General features: G+C 42.7%; 1 protein-coding gene and 1 long non-coding RNA gene across 3 annotated transcripts in view; both read left to right on the top strand.

Moving 5' to 3' along the window:
• The window catches only part of LOC144464766 (uncharacterized), a 130961-nt gene that overhangs the window by 96008 nt on the left and 14228 nt on the right, over positions 1–20725 (top strand). The window lies entirely within an intron of this gene.
• The window catches only part of slco2b1 (solute carrier organic anion transporter family, member 2B1), a 44466-nt gene that overhangs the window by 9513 nt on the left and 14228 nt on the right, over positions 1–20725 (top strand). For both annotated transcript variants that reach the window (XM_033645775.2, XM_078172666.1), the window contains exons 6-10: positions 2703–2801; positions 12234–12364; positions 18944–19028; positions 19367–19531; positions 19626–19815. In XM_033645775.2, coding sequence (XP_033501666.1) covers positions 2703–2801; positions 12234–12364; positions 18944–19028; positions 19367–19531; positions 19626–19815 — 670 coding nt within the window. The remainder of the gene's footprint in view (positions 1–2702; positions 2802–12233; positions 12365–18943; positions 19029–19366; positions 19532–19625; positions 19816–20725) is intronic.

The raw sequence follows: 20725 nt of genomic DNA, 5'->3' as shown, positions 1-20725 counted from the left end.
ACTGGACAGCGGACGCCCAGGTAGAGGTACAGAGTTTGCCCTCAAAGTCCATGTATATGCATGGATACGTTACATTTGTCACAGACACAACGCGTCCAACAAGTGTTAAATGAAATACCGTTCATGAACGTCTAAAACAGATGCAGGAGGGTATCATAAGCGTCACATTTGGACGCTCATGTCCACTGACAAAGTGTCTGTATTTGACGAGTTGGGATGAGAACATGTTGTAAAAACCACCCATGTTTGTGCCTAAAAAGCTGCTGGAAGCGCAGCGATGACTCGGTAAGAAACACCAGGTTTTGTTGTTTGTTGGTGTTGAATAGTGGTCCGCAGCTCGGCAGGAGTCTCTCCGAGGTGTCATACCATCCACCATCGCCTCCACCTCCTGATGACAGTCAGCTCATGTCACTTTACAAATGTTGATATGAAACGTACAAACATAACTTATCTGTGGTTTGCAGAAACGTACAAGGCCAACATTTCCTTCTGGTGGCTAAGCTGAGTATTTTTGGACTGTGCTATTTGTACTTTTACAACTTGATCCTTAATTAATTAAAACTGTATTAGAACTTTCCTTTTTAAAACAGCATTAAGAATAAAAGCAGGCTTGTACTCTCTACTGCCCACAGTTACATAACAGCAGAGTACAGAATCACTCCTTCCTGCTCATATTACCAGTTGGCCTGAATGGTGTATCTAACCCTGTTTTATCTGGAATATTTCATTAGCAGTGTCATATTTTCCATGCAGGCTGCAGCTCCAGATGTTTTGCTGTGAATCATGAAAAAGAAAGACCTGAATCAGGTCCTGTGTCACAGAGCTTCTGATCAGCCTCAGTGTGACAGATATTTGCATGCTAACAGTCTGATGTTAGTTCATGTCTCAGTGTGTGTGAATGCTCCTGCAGAGTAACAGCAGCCTGTGGCATCTGCAGCCTCTCAGCTTACACAACAGACTGGTTTTATTGGTTCTCTGGAATCAGTCTGAGGCCGGAGTCATGATGTGCTCATTTACTGTCACTGGTTTCACTCTGCACGAACACTCACTGATATATCGGATATAGGGATTATAAGCTTTTACATCAAGGATTTATCCAGCCCAGTCACCAGGGGAAAATGTTGGCATTGTACAAACCCTCCTACAGACTGAGAGACTTTAGCACTCCTACAGGTTTCCTGCAGCTACATTGTGCAACATGGATCTGATGAGCGTGGGAACAACATCAAGTTGTCTGCAACTGTACGATGACAGCGCCGACTGAATCACATACGATAGCCTCCCATACTGAGTGAAGAAGGATGCTGCACGGGTTATTACTTCAGCTGTGAAGCACAACACAGAGGGACACATTATTAAGATTAATAAAATCATTATTATCAATAATGGAATTAATAACATGCCTGAAAAAAATGTTGATAAAATGTCTGAAAAACGTTATTGAAATATAAAAAAAAAAATTAATGTAAAATGTCTGAAAAAACAAAACATTGTTACTGATCTTCTGTGGTACCAACCAGTTCTGCCAACGTGTGAATCAACTCAGCATTTTACAGAAGAGATTTTGTCAAACAGAAAACAGCTTAAGATTTAGACTAGTCCATAGCCATTGGTAGCTTTGTCACCTTCTACCTATGCCAGTCCTCAATGCCTATGTGCAGTTTCACATAGATTGACCACGTCAGTGAGTAGAAAAACGTGGGACAGACAGAATGACTGACTGACAGAATGACACACTGACAGTTTCCGTGATTATGTACAGCATACCATACCATGACTTAGTCATACCAAACATTAGAAAACACCAACATTGGTCCACAGGGGGAGCCACAGCGATCTGCCGCATTTTAGCCATTTTGAAGCATTTTTCTGTTGTTATAGCGCCACCCAGTTGCCAATTAGAGTTAAATTTCTCCAGTCACCTTGAGGCGTCCTGTTCTACATATCTACCAAGTTTAGTAAAAATCCATATGGCGGTTAGGCCTAGATAAGAAATGAGCTCTCTAGCGCCCCCATTTTGTTTGATGGGGTCAATAATGGAGGGGTCCCCTCAGATTATGTGTGGTCATATGCCTACAAAGTTGCGTGGTGATGGGTGAAACCCTTGAGATGTTATACACCTTTATGTGATGAGCCACGCCCTCCGCAATATTCATTGCCTTATAGAAGCTCAGTTTTAGTAAGTTTTCTAACTTTTGCCAAGAGGGAACTTTAGATATTGGTCCCTAGATTATGTTCACCCAGTTTCATGCAGATCGCTCAAACTTCCTAGGAAGAGATCCATTTGAAGTGTTTTTCAAAAAATTCAAAATGGCGGAAAATCTATATAAGCGGAAGTTATGGGTTCTTGAGGCAAATGTGTTCCTCATGAGGAGAGGCATCTCTGTGCAAAGTTTCATGTCTCTACGACATATGGGGCATGAGATATGCCCATTCAAAGTTTGACATTTCAATGGGTTGCTATAGCGCCCCCCTTTGGCCAATTGATGTAATATTGCTTCATTGGCATCCTCCCATGACCCTCTACCACTGTGCCAAATTTCACATGGATTGACCAAGTCAGTGAGGAGAAAAACGTGGAACAGAGTTTTCATCATTTTATAGTGAGATTATTGCAGATGAAATGTGGGCTCAGTCTCATGAGCCTCAGACGGTCATCGTCCCTCCTGACGGCAGGTTTTCTTGTTGTTTGTGTTTTTCAGGGATCCTCCTCGCCGTGACCTCCATCGGCCCGGCCGTTGGCTTCATCACCGGCTCCCTCATGCTGCGCTTTTATGTTGACTTTGACAAGTTATCTAAAGGTGAGGAGACGCGCTGAAATACTCATTTATTACACTTGTTTTAATGTGACAGGAAGGAGGGAGTCACTTACAGTGAAGTGAAGTAAAACCAGAGAGAAGCTGATTAATGTTTCAGGTCATGTCCTTACAAACGCTGTAGAGCTTTAGAACAAGACGAATGTCTGACAGAAAGGAAACATCTTCATGTTGATTTAATGTGATGAACAGTGGCTGTGAAACATCTTCACTCCTCTGACCTGTTCACACATCAAACTATTAACATTAATATTAACTATTAACTAACAGCTGATTTATCAGGATGTTTCTTCAGCTTCAGTTAAAGTTCTCTTTGTTCTTTTGTCTGAGTCCAAAAACAAAAACAAAACTTCTTCATCCTGACGTCTTCCTGCTGGTTATCCCTCAGCTTTGGTTCGTGAAGCAACTAACAATCATTGTTACTCAGCTGACAGTTCTTTTCTCATTTGATCATTTGGTTTTTTAAATGTTAGAAAATAGTGAAAACTGTCCAGAGTGATGTATTTAATATGTTAGTCAGATATTTAATTGAATATAATATTTAAAAAGGAGAAAAGTTGCATGAAAAATTACTTCAGTGATTAATCAATAATCAAAAATAGACTGCACTGATTTTTTTTTTTTGGCTGCAGCTCTATCTGTGATTTAAATTCAGCTGCCCGATACAGTCCTTTAGATTTTAGATGTGTCAGAACACTAATGTTGCACAAAGCTGTAAGCTAAGAATGAGTGTGTTTACATGGACAGTTTAATTCCCTTTTTATTTGGAATGAAAGTTCATTCCTATTAAAAGTGGCCAATGTGATTGAAAATTCAATCCGATGTAAGGGGCTGGAATATTCTGTTTCTAATTCCGAATGAAAGAATTTCTCACACTTGTATACACTCATTCCTCTTTAAGTTCATTCCGGTCTTTCTGCACATGCTCGTTTCCTTGCCCTTCTGGTGCAGTGACGTATATAGCGCGCATAGCAACGGGCTGAGATAGAACAGTCGGACTCGTTGCACTCACCGGTTTCCATTCGCCACAGCACGGTCTTCTATCTCCCTTCTTCGACCTTCTACCTCCCTTCTCCTCCTCAACAGACGAAGCATTAGCAGAACAAGGTTGTTGTCGTACTGCTGCTTCAAGAATATAAGCAAAACAAGCCTGAAAAAGGCACTAAGAACGGCGTCATCAAGCATCTTGTTATCCGGAGCGAGGACTACAGTGTTTTCTTCCGGTAAACGTAAACACGTAACACCCGCCCCCTATCCAATCAGAAACCTTCCCTGCCCCAAACCTTGTGCGGATTAAACTGATCTCTGTGTAAACCCTCATTCAGAATGAATATTTCTCATGTAAACTACCTGGAAAGACTTTAATTCAGAATGATTTCATTCAGATGTATTTCATTCTGAATGAGAAGCCATCATGTAACCACACCCAGTGAAAGTCTTTTGACAAACTACACGTTAAAATGAGGACATTTGGTTGTTAGTCGGCAAAGACTAACAGAGGTAGCCAGTGTGACGCCACCTACTGGTCTGTGGTCACAACCATTAAAAACCAAATATTCAAGAAAACTAACAAACACTGAACGAGACTTTTTTAGACGACCAGATGTTACAAATAACTTAACTTAATAATGAATCTGGGGACACGACATGGTTACGTTATCTAAGCAGCGTTAACGCAGTTGTAGCGGCTTGTCAACAAACAGCACCCATCTGTCACTCAAAGAGGCCTAAAAATGTGTAACTTAAAGTCTTAATAAAATGTAAACAGATGTTGAAATAATCCCCAGAGACCAAACAGGCTGTAAACGTGTTTATTTCTACATGTTAACATGGAGGTCTGTGGGGACTGACTCACTGTTGGAGCCAGCCTCAAGTGGACATTTGAGGAACTGCAGGGTTTTTTTCCATTTCATTTTTCAGCCCCACAGCTGGCTGATTATTAAAAACATCGAGTTAAAACTAAAATACCTTAAACATTTTTGCATGAATGGAAATGGTTATTTAATACAGGGATTATTATCATTATTATTATTATTATTATTAATATGACTGCACAGCTAAATCTCATGTTTCTATGATGTCTGGTTTGTTTGTGAATGCAGCAGCTTTAAACATACTTGAGCGGTGGAACGCAAAGTGCCCAAGTTGATGGTAATAATAATAATCTTTATTCATAAAGCGCCTTTCAAAGCAGAGTTACACTGTGCATTACATGTCAATAATTCAAACAGACAAGACATGAAAACAACAACTGATAAAAACACTATGGTGAATAAAAGCTGAGGAAATAAAACACAGTTTACATGAACTTAAACTCAAGTAAAATCACACCACTACATCTATCCAGCCTGTGGGTTTAGTTTTTATTACCAAACGTCCTGGTGTATAAACAGAGACATTAAACCACGGAGGACCTGGACCCAGCTCAGCACTGAGCACCGTGTTTGTTTAACAGGTTTGATTAAAGCAAACAAAGACTTCACACCCTGCTGACCTGCTTTGATTGATGTGGGAAACACACATCAACCCTCAGGGCGATCACACAACGTCTCTGCAACAGTTTGGAACAATGGATCTCTGACGCCATGACATTTTAGAGATATGTGGTTTTCACAGGACAGCCAAGGACACCAAGGCAGGATGGTGCAAACACATGATGGTCTTAGAGAACAGTAGATTAACCCAGCCGACAGGATGTAAAGGAGTTAAAACATCTGCAGCAGGAAAATGACACATGAATGCAGCAGATTCATCCAATTAACATCACAGAGAAGCAAAGAAAATTGTTTTTACTGCGACACGCTGACTTTTGCTTCGGTAGGAGTTTAAAGGGCCAGTGTGTAATATTTGGCATGGTTTATTGTCAATCTGAATCTGAATCTGAATCGTCTACCCATTAATATGTTTATACAAGTGTATGATCGCTATAAAATAAAATTTGTTTGGTTTTCATAGCCTTATAATTATGCTTTTATATATATATATATCAAGGGCCTTGCTTTAGAGAGGTCGCCATCTTGTGCCGCCATGTATGTACGGCAGACCGAGCGGACAATCCAGCCAGCCAGAGAACGCGTTTCGCATGTATAAATGAACCAACGAAGACAGTGGAAGGAAGGAAGAAGGAGGAGGAAACAGCAGAGAGTGTTAGTAGTTCGTTGATAGAGAGTAGTGAAAAGTTTTTTTAGTTATAAAGTTTGCGAATGGACCACACTTACCACGCAACAGGAGAGAATGAACCCGAACCGTCATCTGCGAGGAAAAGAAGACACAACTTCACTCCTTGTGATGCACTCTCTGCGGCGCTTTTCCTCCTGATGATATATCTCCCCAACGATGGTAGCAGTAGCACCGAATCCCATTCTGTGCATTCAGCCTCTCTTCTCGCCCGCTCAGCATCAAACACATGGAGTTCCTCATCTGTGTGCTCTGGCTCAAACAGGTATGGCTCTGGATCTGTGTCCGCTACAAGAAACTCCTCAAAATCGCGTTCAAAGTCGTCCATTGCAGCTACTATAGTCCGGAGATATCGCTAGGCTAAATAAACAGCTGAGCTCTGTTTACCGGCTACGCTGTCAGTCAGTGTGCCGGCTGGAGATTGGTGGAGCAGAGAGGGGAGGGGGTCCCCACTTAGCATGGTAAACGAGTATGTGTGTAAAGTTATGAAGTGTGTCTGTTACGCCAGAAGAGTCAGAGTTTGGGACGGAGTCTTTTACCCCCTGGAGTGTTACCGGAGTTTCTGGAGTGCTCAAATAAACTGGCCTTTTTCCCGAACGCTCCTCTGGTCTCCTGCTCGTGAGGGATTCATTACAACATCGTAACATGGTTTAGATTTCTAAATAAACATTCACCTCGTCGCTAGATAGACCTACTCCTGAAAAACTCGTGCTCAAGGCTTTTTGTCCCTACGAGGCCACCGTCATTTACCCGACGGGAGGGGTGAGCGAGTGAGCCCTGCAATCTAGAATTTGACCACTGATGTCACTGTTTCCAACGGTTTTCAACCCATTTTACACACTGGCCCTTTAAATAAATGACTTTTACTTGTAGTAGAGTATTTTCACACTTTCCCTGCTCAGTGAAGTGAAGCTTCAGTCCCAGCTGGACGAGGACATCTAACTGGCCTACTGTCCTTGTCCCAGTATACAAGCACGGGAGGGGAATCCATTTATTGAGCCAAGTATGTGCGACTCCTCTACGATAGGTGGAGATATGCCCCCTTTCAGCTTGTTAGTATTGGACCTTTTTCCTGTTGACCTATTACGTCACAGACCAAACAATGGACAAACAAGTTAGCTACGGTTAGCTAGCAGCACATTCACTGCAGGACCATTTCACTCACACTGACATGTTTACAGGGGTTTTAAATAAGTCCATTTCCTCTGATGTCATCTAAACGGACCGAGTGTGGTGTTAGTACTTTTACTGCGGTAAAGGATCTCGGTACAGCTTCCATTACTGTTCATCTTACAAATAAAAATTAGAATAACTGATTAAATGTTCTCTAGTTCAGTTCATCAGGGTTTGGCCACATGTGCAGTGACATTACCAGTAAATGACTTTGTGACGTGTACACAGTATTTCTACTGTTTACCTCAGGATCATCTCGACAACAGATTAAACTAAGCTGCTGTTGTGAGTTGTAAAATTCTGTCTCTGTTTTGGCTTCAGATAATCTTTAAATTATTGGATCTGCAAACTGAACGCCCTTGATCATTTATTTCATTGTGTCAGAGGAACCTGAAGCAACATGCCTTCGCCAACACATTGCATTAACTCAGAGCTGTTTCCTATCTGAACGCCGGGTCGTTGGGTGTCTGGTGTGAACAGGACCTGGGAGAGCAGCTCAGTCACCAGGATGAAATGTTGGCGTTCTAAGTTTCCACAAATCATTGATATGTTACATCTGTACATCTCATACCAACGTTTCTAAAGTGACGTAGTATCTGAGCTGACTCAGTCACCAGGAGGTGGAGGGGATGTGGATGTGATGACTCCTGTCGAGCTGCAGACACTGTTCAACACCAGCAAACAACAAAACTGGTTGTTTCTTAGCAAATTGCTGCTGTTTCCAACTGACCTAACGTTGGTGTTTTGTAGCAAACTGTCACTGTTTTTCCAGCTGCTTCACAGGAATGAAGAGTGGTTGTTTTTTGACGACGTCACTGCATTTCCTGCAAAACATGATCTTTTCCAAACCATAACCAAGTGGTTTTTGTGCCTAAACATAACCACACGTTAAACACAGCGTTGTTAAAACAAAAAGTTGTGATGCTACATCATAACCTACAAATTAGGGATGTCAGTTTCACCTTATTTTGCTCAACCATTTATTAACTTTTTCAGAAAAAAGAATGCAAAATGAAGTATAAGAGGCCCTTCCTTTGAGTCAGGTGCTCATGTGACGCATTTCAAGGCTCTGATGATGAGTTTCAGCTTCTCAGAGAGACTGAATGAAAGAATATGATTTCAGCTAACTCTGCAGAGTCAACAGAACAGAGCGTCTCTGAGCTCATCGTTTCACGTCTGCTCATATTTCGGGATGAGTTTCAGGACTCAACACTTTGTTGATGCTCAGTGAAACTCAGACGCTTCGGATGTTTGGCGCCTCTCAGATTAACAGAGCTTCACTTTGTAACAAGCCTTGTTTAAACAAAAACCTACTTCCTTATATACCATGTGAACGGAGGTGAGTCAGTGTGTGTGTGTGTGTGTGTGTGTGTGTGTGTGTGTGTGTGTGTGCAGGCAGGAGTTTGTATGTGTTTATGCATGCATGTATAATGTGTTTGTGTAGGACGATGTGCTTGTATATGCAGGACTTTTTTTGTTTCATGATGCACACATTTTGAGTGTGTACGTGTGTTTCGCTTTGTGTGGACCAATTTGAGAACCTGGACTTTGACCTGCAAAGTGAGGACACTTTGAATAATGAGGACATTGTGTAGACTTCACTTCTGCAAATCCCTGTTTGAGGATTAAGATTTTGTGTTAAGGTTATAGTTACAATTAGATGAGTGACTTTACTTTTATTATTATCATTTCATGTTTATGTTCAAGTGTCCTGATAATGCATATGCTGGTAACGGTCCCCACAAGTATAAAAGTAAAAGGGTGTGTGTATGAGCGTGCTTGTGGGTCCATAAGGAATACAGTGATTAGTGTGTCACTCAGCTGGTCTTTGTTCTTCATATAAACCAGTGTTTTATTACTCAGCCAGTCATTTTGAGCTGATGTCTTGTGTGACTCATGACTTTATCATTGTCGTGTTTTATTGACTCATGTTAAGCTTTTGTGCAAACATCAAACTTGGCAAGACCTGAAATATGTTAAGAGAAGTCAGCCACATCTTCTCACAGTTCATTTGATTCATTTCTTTAAAATGTTAGTCATCAAACAGAAACATGAGAACAAGAGTAAAATGCTGAGATCAGAGCAGATACGAATTCTCCGCTGACATTTTTCAAGTCAAACAATAACAGTTTACCACTTTTCTTTTTCTTAAATGATAAACTTACGTAGCCTGTGACAGGAGGTGGGGGGGCAACATGAAAGAAGACACATATACAGTACGTATCTTTCAGGACCTTCACTTCACTCAGAGGCAAAATAAAACTACTTCAGGTGCTGGCTGCAGGATTAACCACCATTTCTCACTGCAGCTCATAATATTTTCTTTTAAAGGCCCAGTGTGTAAAATGGGTTGAAAACATGACATCAGTGGTCAAATTCTAGATGGCAGGGCTCACTCGCTCACCCCTCCCGTCGGGTAAATGACAGTGGCCTCGTAGGGACAAAAAGCCTTGAGCATGAGTTTTTTAGAAGTAGGTCTATCTAGCGATGAGGTGAATGTTTATTTAGAAATCTAAACCATGTTATGATATTGTAATGAATCCCTCACGAGCAGGAGACCAGAGGAGTGTTCGGGAAAAAGGCCAGTTTATTTGAGCACTCCAAAAACTCCGGTAACACTCCAGGGGGGACAACTTCGAACGCGATTTTGAAGAGTTTCTTGTAGCGGACACAGACCCAGAGCCATACCTGTTTGAGCCAGAGCACACAGATGAGGAACTCCATGTGTTTGATGCTGAGCGGGCGAGAAGAGAGGCTGAATGCACAGAATGGGATTCGGTGCTACTGCTACCATCGTTGGGGAGATATATCATCAGGAGGAAAAGCGCCGCAGAGAGTGCATCACAAGGAGTGAAGTTGCGTCTTCTTTTCCTCGCAGATGACGGTTCGGGTTCATTCTCTCCTGTTGCGTGGTAAGTGTGGTCCATTCGCAAACTTTATAACTAAAAAAACTTTTCACTACTCTCTATCGACGAACTACTAACACTCTGCTGTTTCCTCCTCCTTCTTCCTTCCTTCCACTGTCTTCGTTGGTTCATTTATACACGTGAAACGCGTTCTCTGGCTGGCTGGATTGTCTGCTCGGGCTGCCTTACATACATGGCGGCGCAAGATGGCGACCTCTCTAAAGCAAGGCCCTTGATATATATATATATATATATATAAAAGCATAATTATAAGGCTACGAAAACCGATCATACATTTGTATAAACATATTAATGGGTAGAATATTCAGATTCAGATTCAGATTTGACAATAAACCATGCCAAATATTACACACTGGCCCTTTAAGTTTTGCCTGAAAACTTGAAAATTTCTTGGGAAAACGCAAAGTTTTGCCTGAGAATACAAACAAATTCTCAGGAGGCCGCAAAAGATTTGCAACAGGATGCAAAAGTTTAAGATGAGAATGCAGAAGATTCTCAGTAGAACGTCAAAGTGTTGCGTTTGTATTTCTCAGGAGAATGCAAAGGTTTTGCAAGAAACTGTTAAAGTTTATTCAGAGAACACAAAAGTTTTGCAACAGAATGCAAAGGTTCTCAGGAGAAGGAAAAGAGTGTTGCAAGAGAGAACCACAGGAGCACAAAACACTGCCTTCTGTCCAGCGGGGACAGTATTTTCCTTGAAAGCTTTGCAAGAGAACACAAAAAGTTCCTTTGGTGAACACAAAAGATTCTCAGGAGAATTTGCAAGAGTTTTGCAAGACAATGCAAAAGCTTTGCCAGAGAACTCAAAAGTTTGTCGTGAGAGGAAAGGGAAGGTATTGCACAGGAACACAAACACCACCGTCTGTCCAATGGAAACAGTATTTTCCGTGGAAGCTGCTCCTCATATCACCTTTGATGCTGCTGCCATCGCCACGACGACTGAAACACAAAGATCTGCCAATGAAAACAGCTGGATGTCAGGATCATATTCAGAGCAGAGAGGAAAGAATGGAGTTTTCCTTCTGTCAGGGGACTGACCAAGAAATCAAAGTTCTGTCGCTCTGCAGACAATTTTCAGCATTTAGAGCATCAAACTTTATTTGTATAAATTTCACGTTAGACAGAAGGAAGCCGGAGGGATGTTATGAGATTAAGGTGAGAAAGATAAACAAAGAAAAGAACAATAAATCAGTACAAACTAAAGTCCCAACACGACACCATGAATCACTCCCTGGGAAAATGATATCGGTGGGTGACTTTGTTCTGAGGGAATAATTATGGTGAAAAAAGTCTTTCTGGCAGAACGCATGCTGGCACCAAGTCGGTCACACACTCTGCTTGAAAACAAATTCATGAAGGATGGAAATAACTAAAACCAAACTTCAGCTGTTGTGAAACAGAGACAGTGCTGATGTCAAAATCTAAACTGTCCTCTGAGTTCCTGTTCAAACCTGCAGCAGCAGCTTATAGAAGCTTTACTTCACTGTGTTGGAGGGAAACACGAAACACACCTGAAAGCTGGTGACGGCAGCAGGTGAGCAGAGTGTGTAATTTAAACCTTATTAAATGACTCAGTGTCGTCGGACCTGTTGAGGTGCGGCACTGCTGCAGCTCTGTGCACGTTGCAATGTCGCAACATTACTTTCACTGCTGTCACACAGATATTTCCATCAGGAGGTGGTGGAGACCAAAAACAGAGCCAACAGAGAGAATATCGGACTGACGTGTGTCAGGTGACTCAAACAGAATAAACAGCTGTTTCAGAACAACTTGGCCGCATCAGTTTAAAAGGTGATGATATGTTAACGTTCACGACTTGTTTCTGCAGAAAACACCAGTAACTGCAGGATGATAAGCACTGACTGAACACCTCAGGGTGTCTCCACGACTGTGTTTGTTCATAGATCTACTCTGCAGGACGTTACTAAAAAACAACGTCTCACCAGCAGTGATCGCAGCTCCTTCCCGTCTGATCACTGATTGTGATCTTCAACAACATGTTTTCTTAGTTTGCATGAAATGTGTCGAACAACTGAGGCTGATTCACGACTGACAGTCAGTGTGAAAACAAACTTTTTGTCGCTCCTGTCAGAACAACAGTTCACTTTGTGTGTCGTGACGGAGTCTCTTCTGTTCCCAGATCAGATCCACTTGAACCATAAGGACCTGCGCTGGGTGGGAGCCTGGTGGCTCGGCTTCCTGTTGGCGTCCTGCCTCCTCTTCCTCACTGCGCTGCCTTACCTCTTCTTCCCCAGAAACATGCCCAAAGAGGTGAGAGTGAGCACAAACAGTCCCACCTGGTCCTCATTCACTGCCAGTGTTTATTTAGACAGCTGTCTTAGATTTAGTCTGAGCCTTGAGACGAAGATGCTTTTTAGTTTTAGTCACATTTTAGTCCTTCACAGTTTTAGTATGGCTTTAGTTTACAAAAATTCAAAATGTTTTAGACTGAGTGAAGTCCGGCAGCCGGTGGCCGTTCAGCGGCTGACGAGTGGAGCTAGCTGCTAACAGCCACCGCTGCAACTAACAAACTCCACAAATCCATTCAGCAGCTCCACCATCCACAGTCAGACACACACGGCTGATTATTTACTGCTGAATTACAGCTCACAACTCACACCAACCAAAACATCCTGGTGAAGACTATTTACTGGAGTTTACCAGCCTGTCGCTCATGCTGCATTTGAAGATAATTTAAGCACGGCTGTTCTCGGCTTTCAATGTCCAACAGTCCACCACTAACATCTTCATCACATCTCAAGAAAAATAAAACATAGATTTCGTCTCTTTTTTTTTGTAATTAATTTTGGCTCGTCTTGCTTGCATGTCCAAATGTTAATGTCCACACGGCATGAAATTCCAGTGTTCGGCATTTAAATTATCGTCAAGCCAATTTTCATTCCAACAAAAATTTTACATCTGTCTGACATGTTGATGTCCTGTGCTAACGGGGTAGTTTGACTGTAACTGCGAGCGGCTGTTAGTGCTGATCTTTGGAAAGTCGACTGCTCTTGCAGTGAAGCTCATTTGCATAGAAAGGCGGCTAACAAAAAAGGGGAACTGCCCATTGCTTCGACAGCCCATTGATTCAACATCCCATTGTTCCGACCATATTAAACTCATTGTTCCGAAGTCCGTTCCGAAATCATCATGATGCCCTGTGGTTAAGGTCTGGTTAGATTTAGGCACAAAAACCACTTGGTTACGTCAGGAAAAGATCATGGTGTGGGTTAAAATGAAAAAGAAAGTGGCAAACACATAAGCCGTGAGCCTGCTCCGCCTCAAGCCGGTCGCAGCGCACCATACGCCCACCGCGAGCCGTTCAGCACCGCGGACAGTCGGACTTAATGGGCTGTCGAACCAATGACATGGACCCACAAAAAACATCCTGATAATTACAGCACGACCGTTCTCAGCTTCCGACGTCTGATAGTCCGCCGCTAACATCTTCGTCTCGTCTCCTCAATGACAATGAAACATAGATTTCATCTTAGTTTTTATTATCAAGATCTATTTTTAGCTGGTCATCGTCTCATTTTCGTCATGGACAACAAGTTGTGTTGTTGACAAAAAAAATTGTCATAGTTTCCATCAGCAAAATAAACACTGGTTACTGCAGCTTTAAGGAACAGTCAAAAGTTCTGCACATTATGAACATAACCATACCTCTATATGTGAGTTGTGCAAACATAGATCAGACGATGAGACTGAATAACCAACTGGAACCATCGGGGCCATCAGAGTGTTTGGAAATATGACAATAGTAGTACAGCATGTGACATAATGAGCCTTAAGGTGCGTCCTGTACAGGAGCCTGTATTATAACTGGTGTGCAGCATGTTCATGTGGGAACTCTGGATTTAAACTAATGAACAAAGGGTCAGTGCAGCTACAGGAGTCTGTAACGAGTTCATACAGTGATGTTTGTTTTTATTAAAGTGAATCTGTCGGCAATAAATCTGAGATAAAACCAAATAAACAAAGAGAAATCAGTGTCAGAGTGATGAATGGATCATTAACATCAGGAGGATGCAGAACATAAAAAATGCTCAACAAGCTGCAACAGGACTCTGGTTCAGTGTGTTTTGGCCTTGTCTCCAAAAACAGAGTTAAAGAGTTCAACTCTGCTGCACATGCCAAATGCATGAAGGCGATTTAACGATTGCTCAACAGTTTCCTCCCGCGATGACTTTCTGTGTGATAAAACCACAGACACGCCACAGCACTTTCACTTTGAAACAGCAGATATGTAAAAGATGTTTCAGTGACACACAAACACTTCAGACTTTAACTCAACGCTTGTCTTTGTGTCTTTTATCAACATCTCAAAGAACGATATTTTTAATCAATCAATCAATCAATTTTATTTATAAAGCCCAATATCACAAATCACAATTTGCCTCACAGGGCTTTACAGCATACGACATCCCTCTGTCCTTATGACCCTCGATCTGACTCTGCACGTGTGTCACATATATCAGCAGTAAATACTGAGCTCCACAAACATCCAAAGATTTGTTTGTTTATTAAAACATTGTCACTGTACAAACCACAGATACGTTACATTTGTACATTTCAGACGTATCAAATCATCGTTTCTAAAGTGATGTAGTATCTGAGCTGACATCGTCATCAGGAGGAGGAGGGGCTGGTGGATGGCGTGATGCTGGAGAGACGCCTGCCAAGCTGCAGACTTCTGTTCAACAACAAACAACAACATTTTAAGAATTAAAATATTTCAGAATTGAAGTCCTGCCATGTTACGAAAATTCCTCTCTGCAGAACCTGCAGAGGGCGCCGCTCCTGTCAACAGTTTCATCTGGGTGTTTTTCAAATGTTAATGTTCCATTCACGGGGCCGAGCGGCGGCGTCTCGTCTGCCTCCATCATGTGACAAAGTTACTGTGGCTGTCAATGACGCACCGGGTCAAAGGGCACCACAAAACACCATTAATACATTTTTTAACACTTTATTTTTTCTGTGATTAATTAATTGAAATGATCACGTTACTTTGTTAGCTGTTAATGAAACCTTTTTTTTTTATATACCAAACTTTGGCAGCATTTCAGTCTGTGTTTGTGGCACCAAATCTGAGCGTGTGCAATGTGTTTCCATGTACCTGCGACATACATGACGTGCAACTGTAACATATCCGTGGTTTTCAAAAATGTAGAATACCAACTCTTATTCTGGCGACTGGGTTGAAACTATCAAACACTGATTTAAGTGGTATCACACAGGAGGGAGTGCTGCCGTACTGCCCTTCAGTACGGCGATAATCACAGCTGATATTCAATGCAACAGATCAACCTCTGGGTGACATTACTTTTATCCAGCAGTTCTATACGTGCTGTTTATCTACAGTCAAAAGTGTCTATTTATATATCGACCAGTGAAACAGCCTGTTTCCTAGAACACATGTGATGCTGATGAGTTAACAGATTAATCAGCACGTCGTCTCTGATGTCATGTGATCACACCTGGAGATTTACAGTGAAGTATTCAGGCTTCTTTCCGTCACTTCATCCTTTTCTGACTGTTCAGTATTTACGACCCTTAATGTCGGCAAACTAACAGTTAACATAATTATGGGCTCAGAGCAGCTGGAAGGCGCAGTGATACGTACACTGCTGTTAAACTGTAGATCAGCACTCATGAAATGACTCTTGGACCATCTCCAGGCTTCTACATGTTTACATAACTGTAAGATTGATAGATAACAGATACTCGACACACTCCTTTTTTAGGGAGGGAAGTCTTTTCATCAGATGAGGAAATAAAACTCTTTTTGGAGGGTTCAGAGGGTTGAACATGTTTCACCTGCTCTCGTTTTATTAAAAACATTTAATGATCGACTTGGTGCAAATGTGGAGTCAAACTCTGTCCGGTCAAATGGTGTTAAAACTGAGTGTGACTGTGACGTCTCTGCGTCACTCAGCTGTTAGATGACTGTGTGGACTCTGGCTGCTGTGTGTTTGAACATATCAGAGTCATATCAGGCAGAACGTGGTGTTGAGCAACCTGCTGCCAGCAAACGCTTCAAGAAACGTTTGCAGTTGTGACGGAGCCAAAACTGTGCAGGGTCAGATAAAGATCACATGCTTTAAATACCATGAACGTATGATGGCTTTTACTGTAAGCACTCGTCAAAGGTCGGCTGAGGGTCACAGCGGCTCCTGAAGCCTTCAGCACCAGCTGTGGGCCCCAGTGACTGATCACGGCTTCTGACAGACGTCTGCAGACATTTTAACTCCAGCTCGACTTTAACGACTCAGAAAACATCCTGAACTTTGTTTCCTCACTTTCTGACTTCCTGACTGATAAAAAGGTGACACTGACTCATTAGAACTGATAGTGTGTTTCAAATGTCAGCATTTAAACATCTTCAGGAAATGTTTCAGAGGCAGAGCGACTGTCCTGCAGACATTCAGTTTATAGCTTACAGATTTTTCTTTAAAACATAAATTAGATGTTAACAGATCTGTTGTGTGAACGCTGATATAATAAATAAACTAGTGATGTGACGTTCGTGAACGAGCCGAGTCTTTGAACCGGCTCTTTGAAGTGAACAAATGAACCAGCTCTTTAGAGTGAACGAGCCAGTTCCTAATTTCTTTGTTTTTTGCTTTAATTTACTCTGTATCCATTAATTTCAGATTATTTGATCTGGAACAAGTTGAGAGAGAGTTTGTGAGGGAGAAAGACAGTGCAGCCGCTCACTCGTTCACTTCAAAGAGCTGGTTCAAAGACTTGGCTCGTTCACGAACGTCACATCACTACAATATCCAGATCACGTGATGCGATAAATCAGCAATGTGATTTGTCGTTGAACCCACTAACCACCCCCCCCCCCCCACACACACACACACACAGCAAAAACAAACAAACAAAAAAAAAAAAACAACAAACGAACCGCATCTTTGAACCGTCTTTCACAAGTGAACGAGAAATCCCATCACTAAAATAAACTTTACTTACTGACTGAAATGTTCATGTACAATAGAGTGAATGAAAATATAAACTTTATGAAGTAAACTTGCTACATTTAGCTGTCGCTGCAGTGTGTCCCATACACTGATTTATTTGTCCACACAGTATCAACACTGACCAACTGGGAGGGCGCACTGGGCTCAGACCCAGGGGTCCAAAGTGCCAGGGCCCCTCTGGCCTTAACCTGCAAAGAGTCACTCAAATTAACAGGTACTGACAAGGAAGAGACTTTAAAAGACCATGAAGAGACTCAAAGACACTCTAAAGGACAACGAAGAGACTCATAAAGATTCAGAAGGACCACAGAGAGATGCAAAGAGACACCAAACCACCACAAAGTCTGTGTGTCTTGCTTCTCTGTAGGAGAGGTGGTGGGGCCCTTTGCATATCTGTGCCCAGGGGCCCACTGTCTCATCATCTGCCCCTGCTGACTGTCAACTGTCAAAACCGATAAATCGTATTGATTTGTAGAGCTGTGGGCAGCCGCCCTCCTTCTGTTAACAAAACACAAGTGAGACCAGAATTAGCAGCTGGTCGCCTCGCAGCCCCTCCGCCTCACTTCCTGCCACCAGGAGACTATGGCCCAATTCCAATCTGGCCCCTAAAGACTCAAGCCCTGAACCCTCACTGACTTAACTGACGTCAGCTGTAAGTGACTGAGTGTGAGAGTCTGAAAGGGCTCCGGATGCTACAAATAGGAATGGGACAGCAGTTATCCCCCTCTCTAAATGTTATGTAAAATGTTGTTAACATTGGCGGCTCTGGGCGTGATCGTTTATCGGTTACCATCTTAAATCCTTGTTAATGTAATGTTTCATTGTTCAATGTTTCATTGTTTATCTGTTTTTTTTCGCTCTCCTTCCATAACGTTAATGTTTGCATATCTGCCGACCGTGTTTTCGTTTTTTTTTAATAACACTTCCGGTGTTCCGAGGGCAACCCCTGTATATGACGTCACAACGCTATGAACTGTGGGTAATTTCCTTACCGTAAGTCCGCATCGATGCTGACCTACGGTAAGGGGGCATAAAGGGCTCACTCACTGACTCACTGACTTGACGATTTGACAATGGGACAGCCCTCACACACTCACGTACTTCACATGAATGCGTCTCTAAGTCAGTAAGTCTGTAAGGGATCGGATTGGAATTGGGCCTATTTGTTAAGAGGAGAGTGAGCTAGCGCCGGGTTCACAGCAGGTGGGGTCTAATCTATGTAACAGCAGCAACAGAAAGTTTGCTGATCCTGAAAGAGAGTTTCTTCTGTGGGCCGGCTGAATATGAGTCGCTGTTAGAGCAGCTGAACTTTGGTGACCTCCGACCATCCGCCATTTTCTGCTCTCTAACTTCGGTGGTGTTTTGCTTGAAACAGATTCTTTTACTTACGTTACTCACAGACTTACACAATAGTGGCGGTAACATATTTCCACCTCTGCATCTGAATTATATCATTTAAGACATTAAAAAATGGTTTTTTTTAAACTATTAAAAAATGTGACACTTAAGTGGATTATTTTTATCCGTCTGTGGTAGAAGCAGATGATCATCTGTCTCAGCTTTAAAACCTGACCCTGAGGGTTCATCAGCCTGTCTGTGTTTAAACACGATACGATACACTGACACGTCTCTGGATGTTCAGCGTCTGCTGTTACACTAACACAGGCCACACGCCTCTCACATGTATCCCGAGGACACGTTTATCTAAAGTGTCACATTCACAGAGCCGTAAATGTAAAGCTTCCCAGCATGCACTGCTCCTCAGGCTCCATAAAAGAAGCAGCATCTGCAGACTGGCTGGTTTTGACACCCGCAGTGAAAAAACAAGTTCAGCATGTGATGTTCTGCTTCCATATTTGTGCAGGACGGCGCAGACGATGTAGAGTCCACCCCGGACTGCAAACAGCCGCAGAGACACCAGGAAACGTCCCTCCTGCAGTTCCTCAAAAGTAAGTGTCCTCGTTTCCTTCTGTGTCCTGTCTGATGAGGCAACTACAGGACATCGCCACGGAACGAGGGTCACTGTGACCACGAGTCACAGCTAATAACAGGCTCCGTCCATCAGACCTCACCCACCTCTCTGTCCCCCACTGTCCCTCTGTGTCCCCACTGTCCCTCTCTGTCCTCCACTGTCCCTCTCTGTCCTCCACTGTCCCTCTCTGTCCTCCACTGTCCCTCTCTGTCCCTCTCTGTCCTCCACTGTCCCCACTGTCCCCCTCTGTCCCTCCCTGTCCCCACTGTCTCTCTCTGTCCCCCACTTTCCCTCTCTGTCCCCACTGTCCCTCAGGTTTCCCTCGCATTGCTCTGCGGACGCTGCGGAGCCCCATCTACCTGCTGGTGGTTCTGGCACAGGTCAACCTGGCGGCGCTGCTGGCGGGTCTCGCCACCTTCATGGCCAAGTTCATAGAGAGACAGTTCACCCAGTCCGTCCCGTTTTCCACCATGATGATCGGTGAGCGTGCACGCCGCTCTGTATTTATCACGTGATTAGCTGTAGTTAAGGGAGGGAAGTTAGGATCTAATGAAACCCGGTTTCTTTCCTTCAGGAGGAGTTTGTATCCCGCTGGCGGTGCTGGGCACCGTCCTGGGTGGAGTTCTGATGCGGCGGTTGAATCTCTCAGTCAGCGGTGCCAGCAAGTTGTGCACTGCCGCCATCCTGCTGGGCATGTTCTCCTCCACGCCACTGCTGCTCATTGGCTGCCCCACGCAGAATGTCTCTGGAGTCTTTCCTGAACGGTAGCTACACCATCAGTTTACATCCATCACGTACACCACTGCTACAGACGCCTGCATGGCAGGGAACTAATTAAAGGAACTAATTTCAACACTGCTATGGAAATTTGACAGAAAATTTGACAGGGAACTAATTTAACTATTGGCAGGGAACTATTTTCACTACTGAGAGGGAACTAAGTTTTACTACTGACAGGGATTTAATTTCACAATTGACAGGGAACTAATTTTAAAACTGTCAGGGAACTAATTTCACCACTGAAAAACGAAACAAGTGCACTACTGGCAGGGAACTAATATCACCCCTAACAGGGAACTAATTTTACCATTGCCAAGGAATTCATTTTACCAATAGCAGGGAACAAACTTCAACACTGACAGGGAACTTATTTTATCACTGACAGGGAACTAACTTTAGTGTTAACAGGGCACTAATTTCACCAGTAAACTAATGTCACTACAGACATGGAACTACTTTCACGACTCACAAGGAACTAATTTCACTTTTCACAGGGAACTACTTAAACTACTATCAGGGAACTAATTTCAAAGCTGAAAGGAAACTAATTTCATCACTGACACTGAACTATTTTTTAATTGAAGTATTTCATTACTGAGAGGGAACTAATATCATCCCTAATAAGGAACTAATTTCACAGCTGATATAGAACTAATTTCGCCACCGACAGTAAACAAATTTCAACACGGACAGGGAACTTATTAAACTATTGAGAGAACTATTTTAAGACTACTGCAGGGAACTATTTTTTTTACACTGGCATGGAACTAACTTAACTATTAACAGGGAACTAATTTCATTGCTGGTAGAGAACTAATTTCACCACCAACAGGGAATACATTTCATCACTTATGGGGAACAGTTTCACCATCGTTAGGGAACTCATATTACAAT

The sequence above is a fragment of the Epinephelus lanceolatus genome, chromosome 11 (assembly GCF_041903045.1).
Source record: "Epinephelus lanceolatus isolate andai-2023 chromosome 11, ASM4190304v1, whole genome shotgun sequence".
Lineage (NCBI taxonomy): Eukaryota > Metazoa > Chordata > Actinopteri > Perciformes > Serranidae > Epinephelus > Epinephelus lanceolatus.
This window is presented reverse-complemented; position numbering and strand designations above follow the sequence as displayed.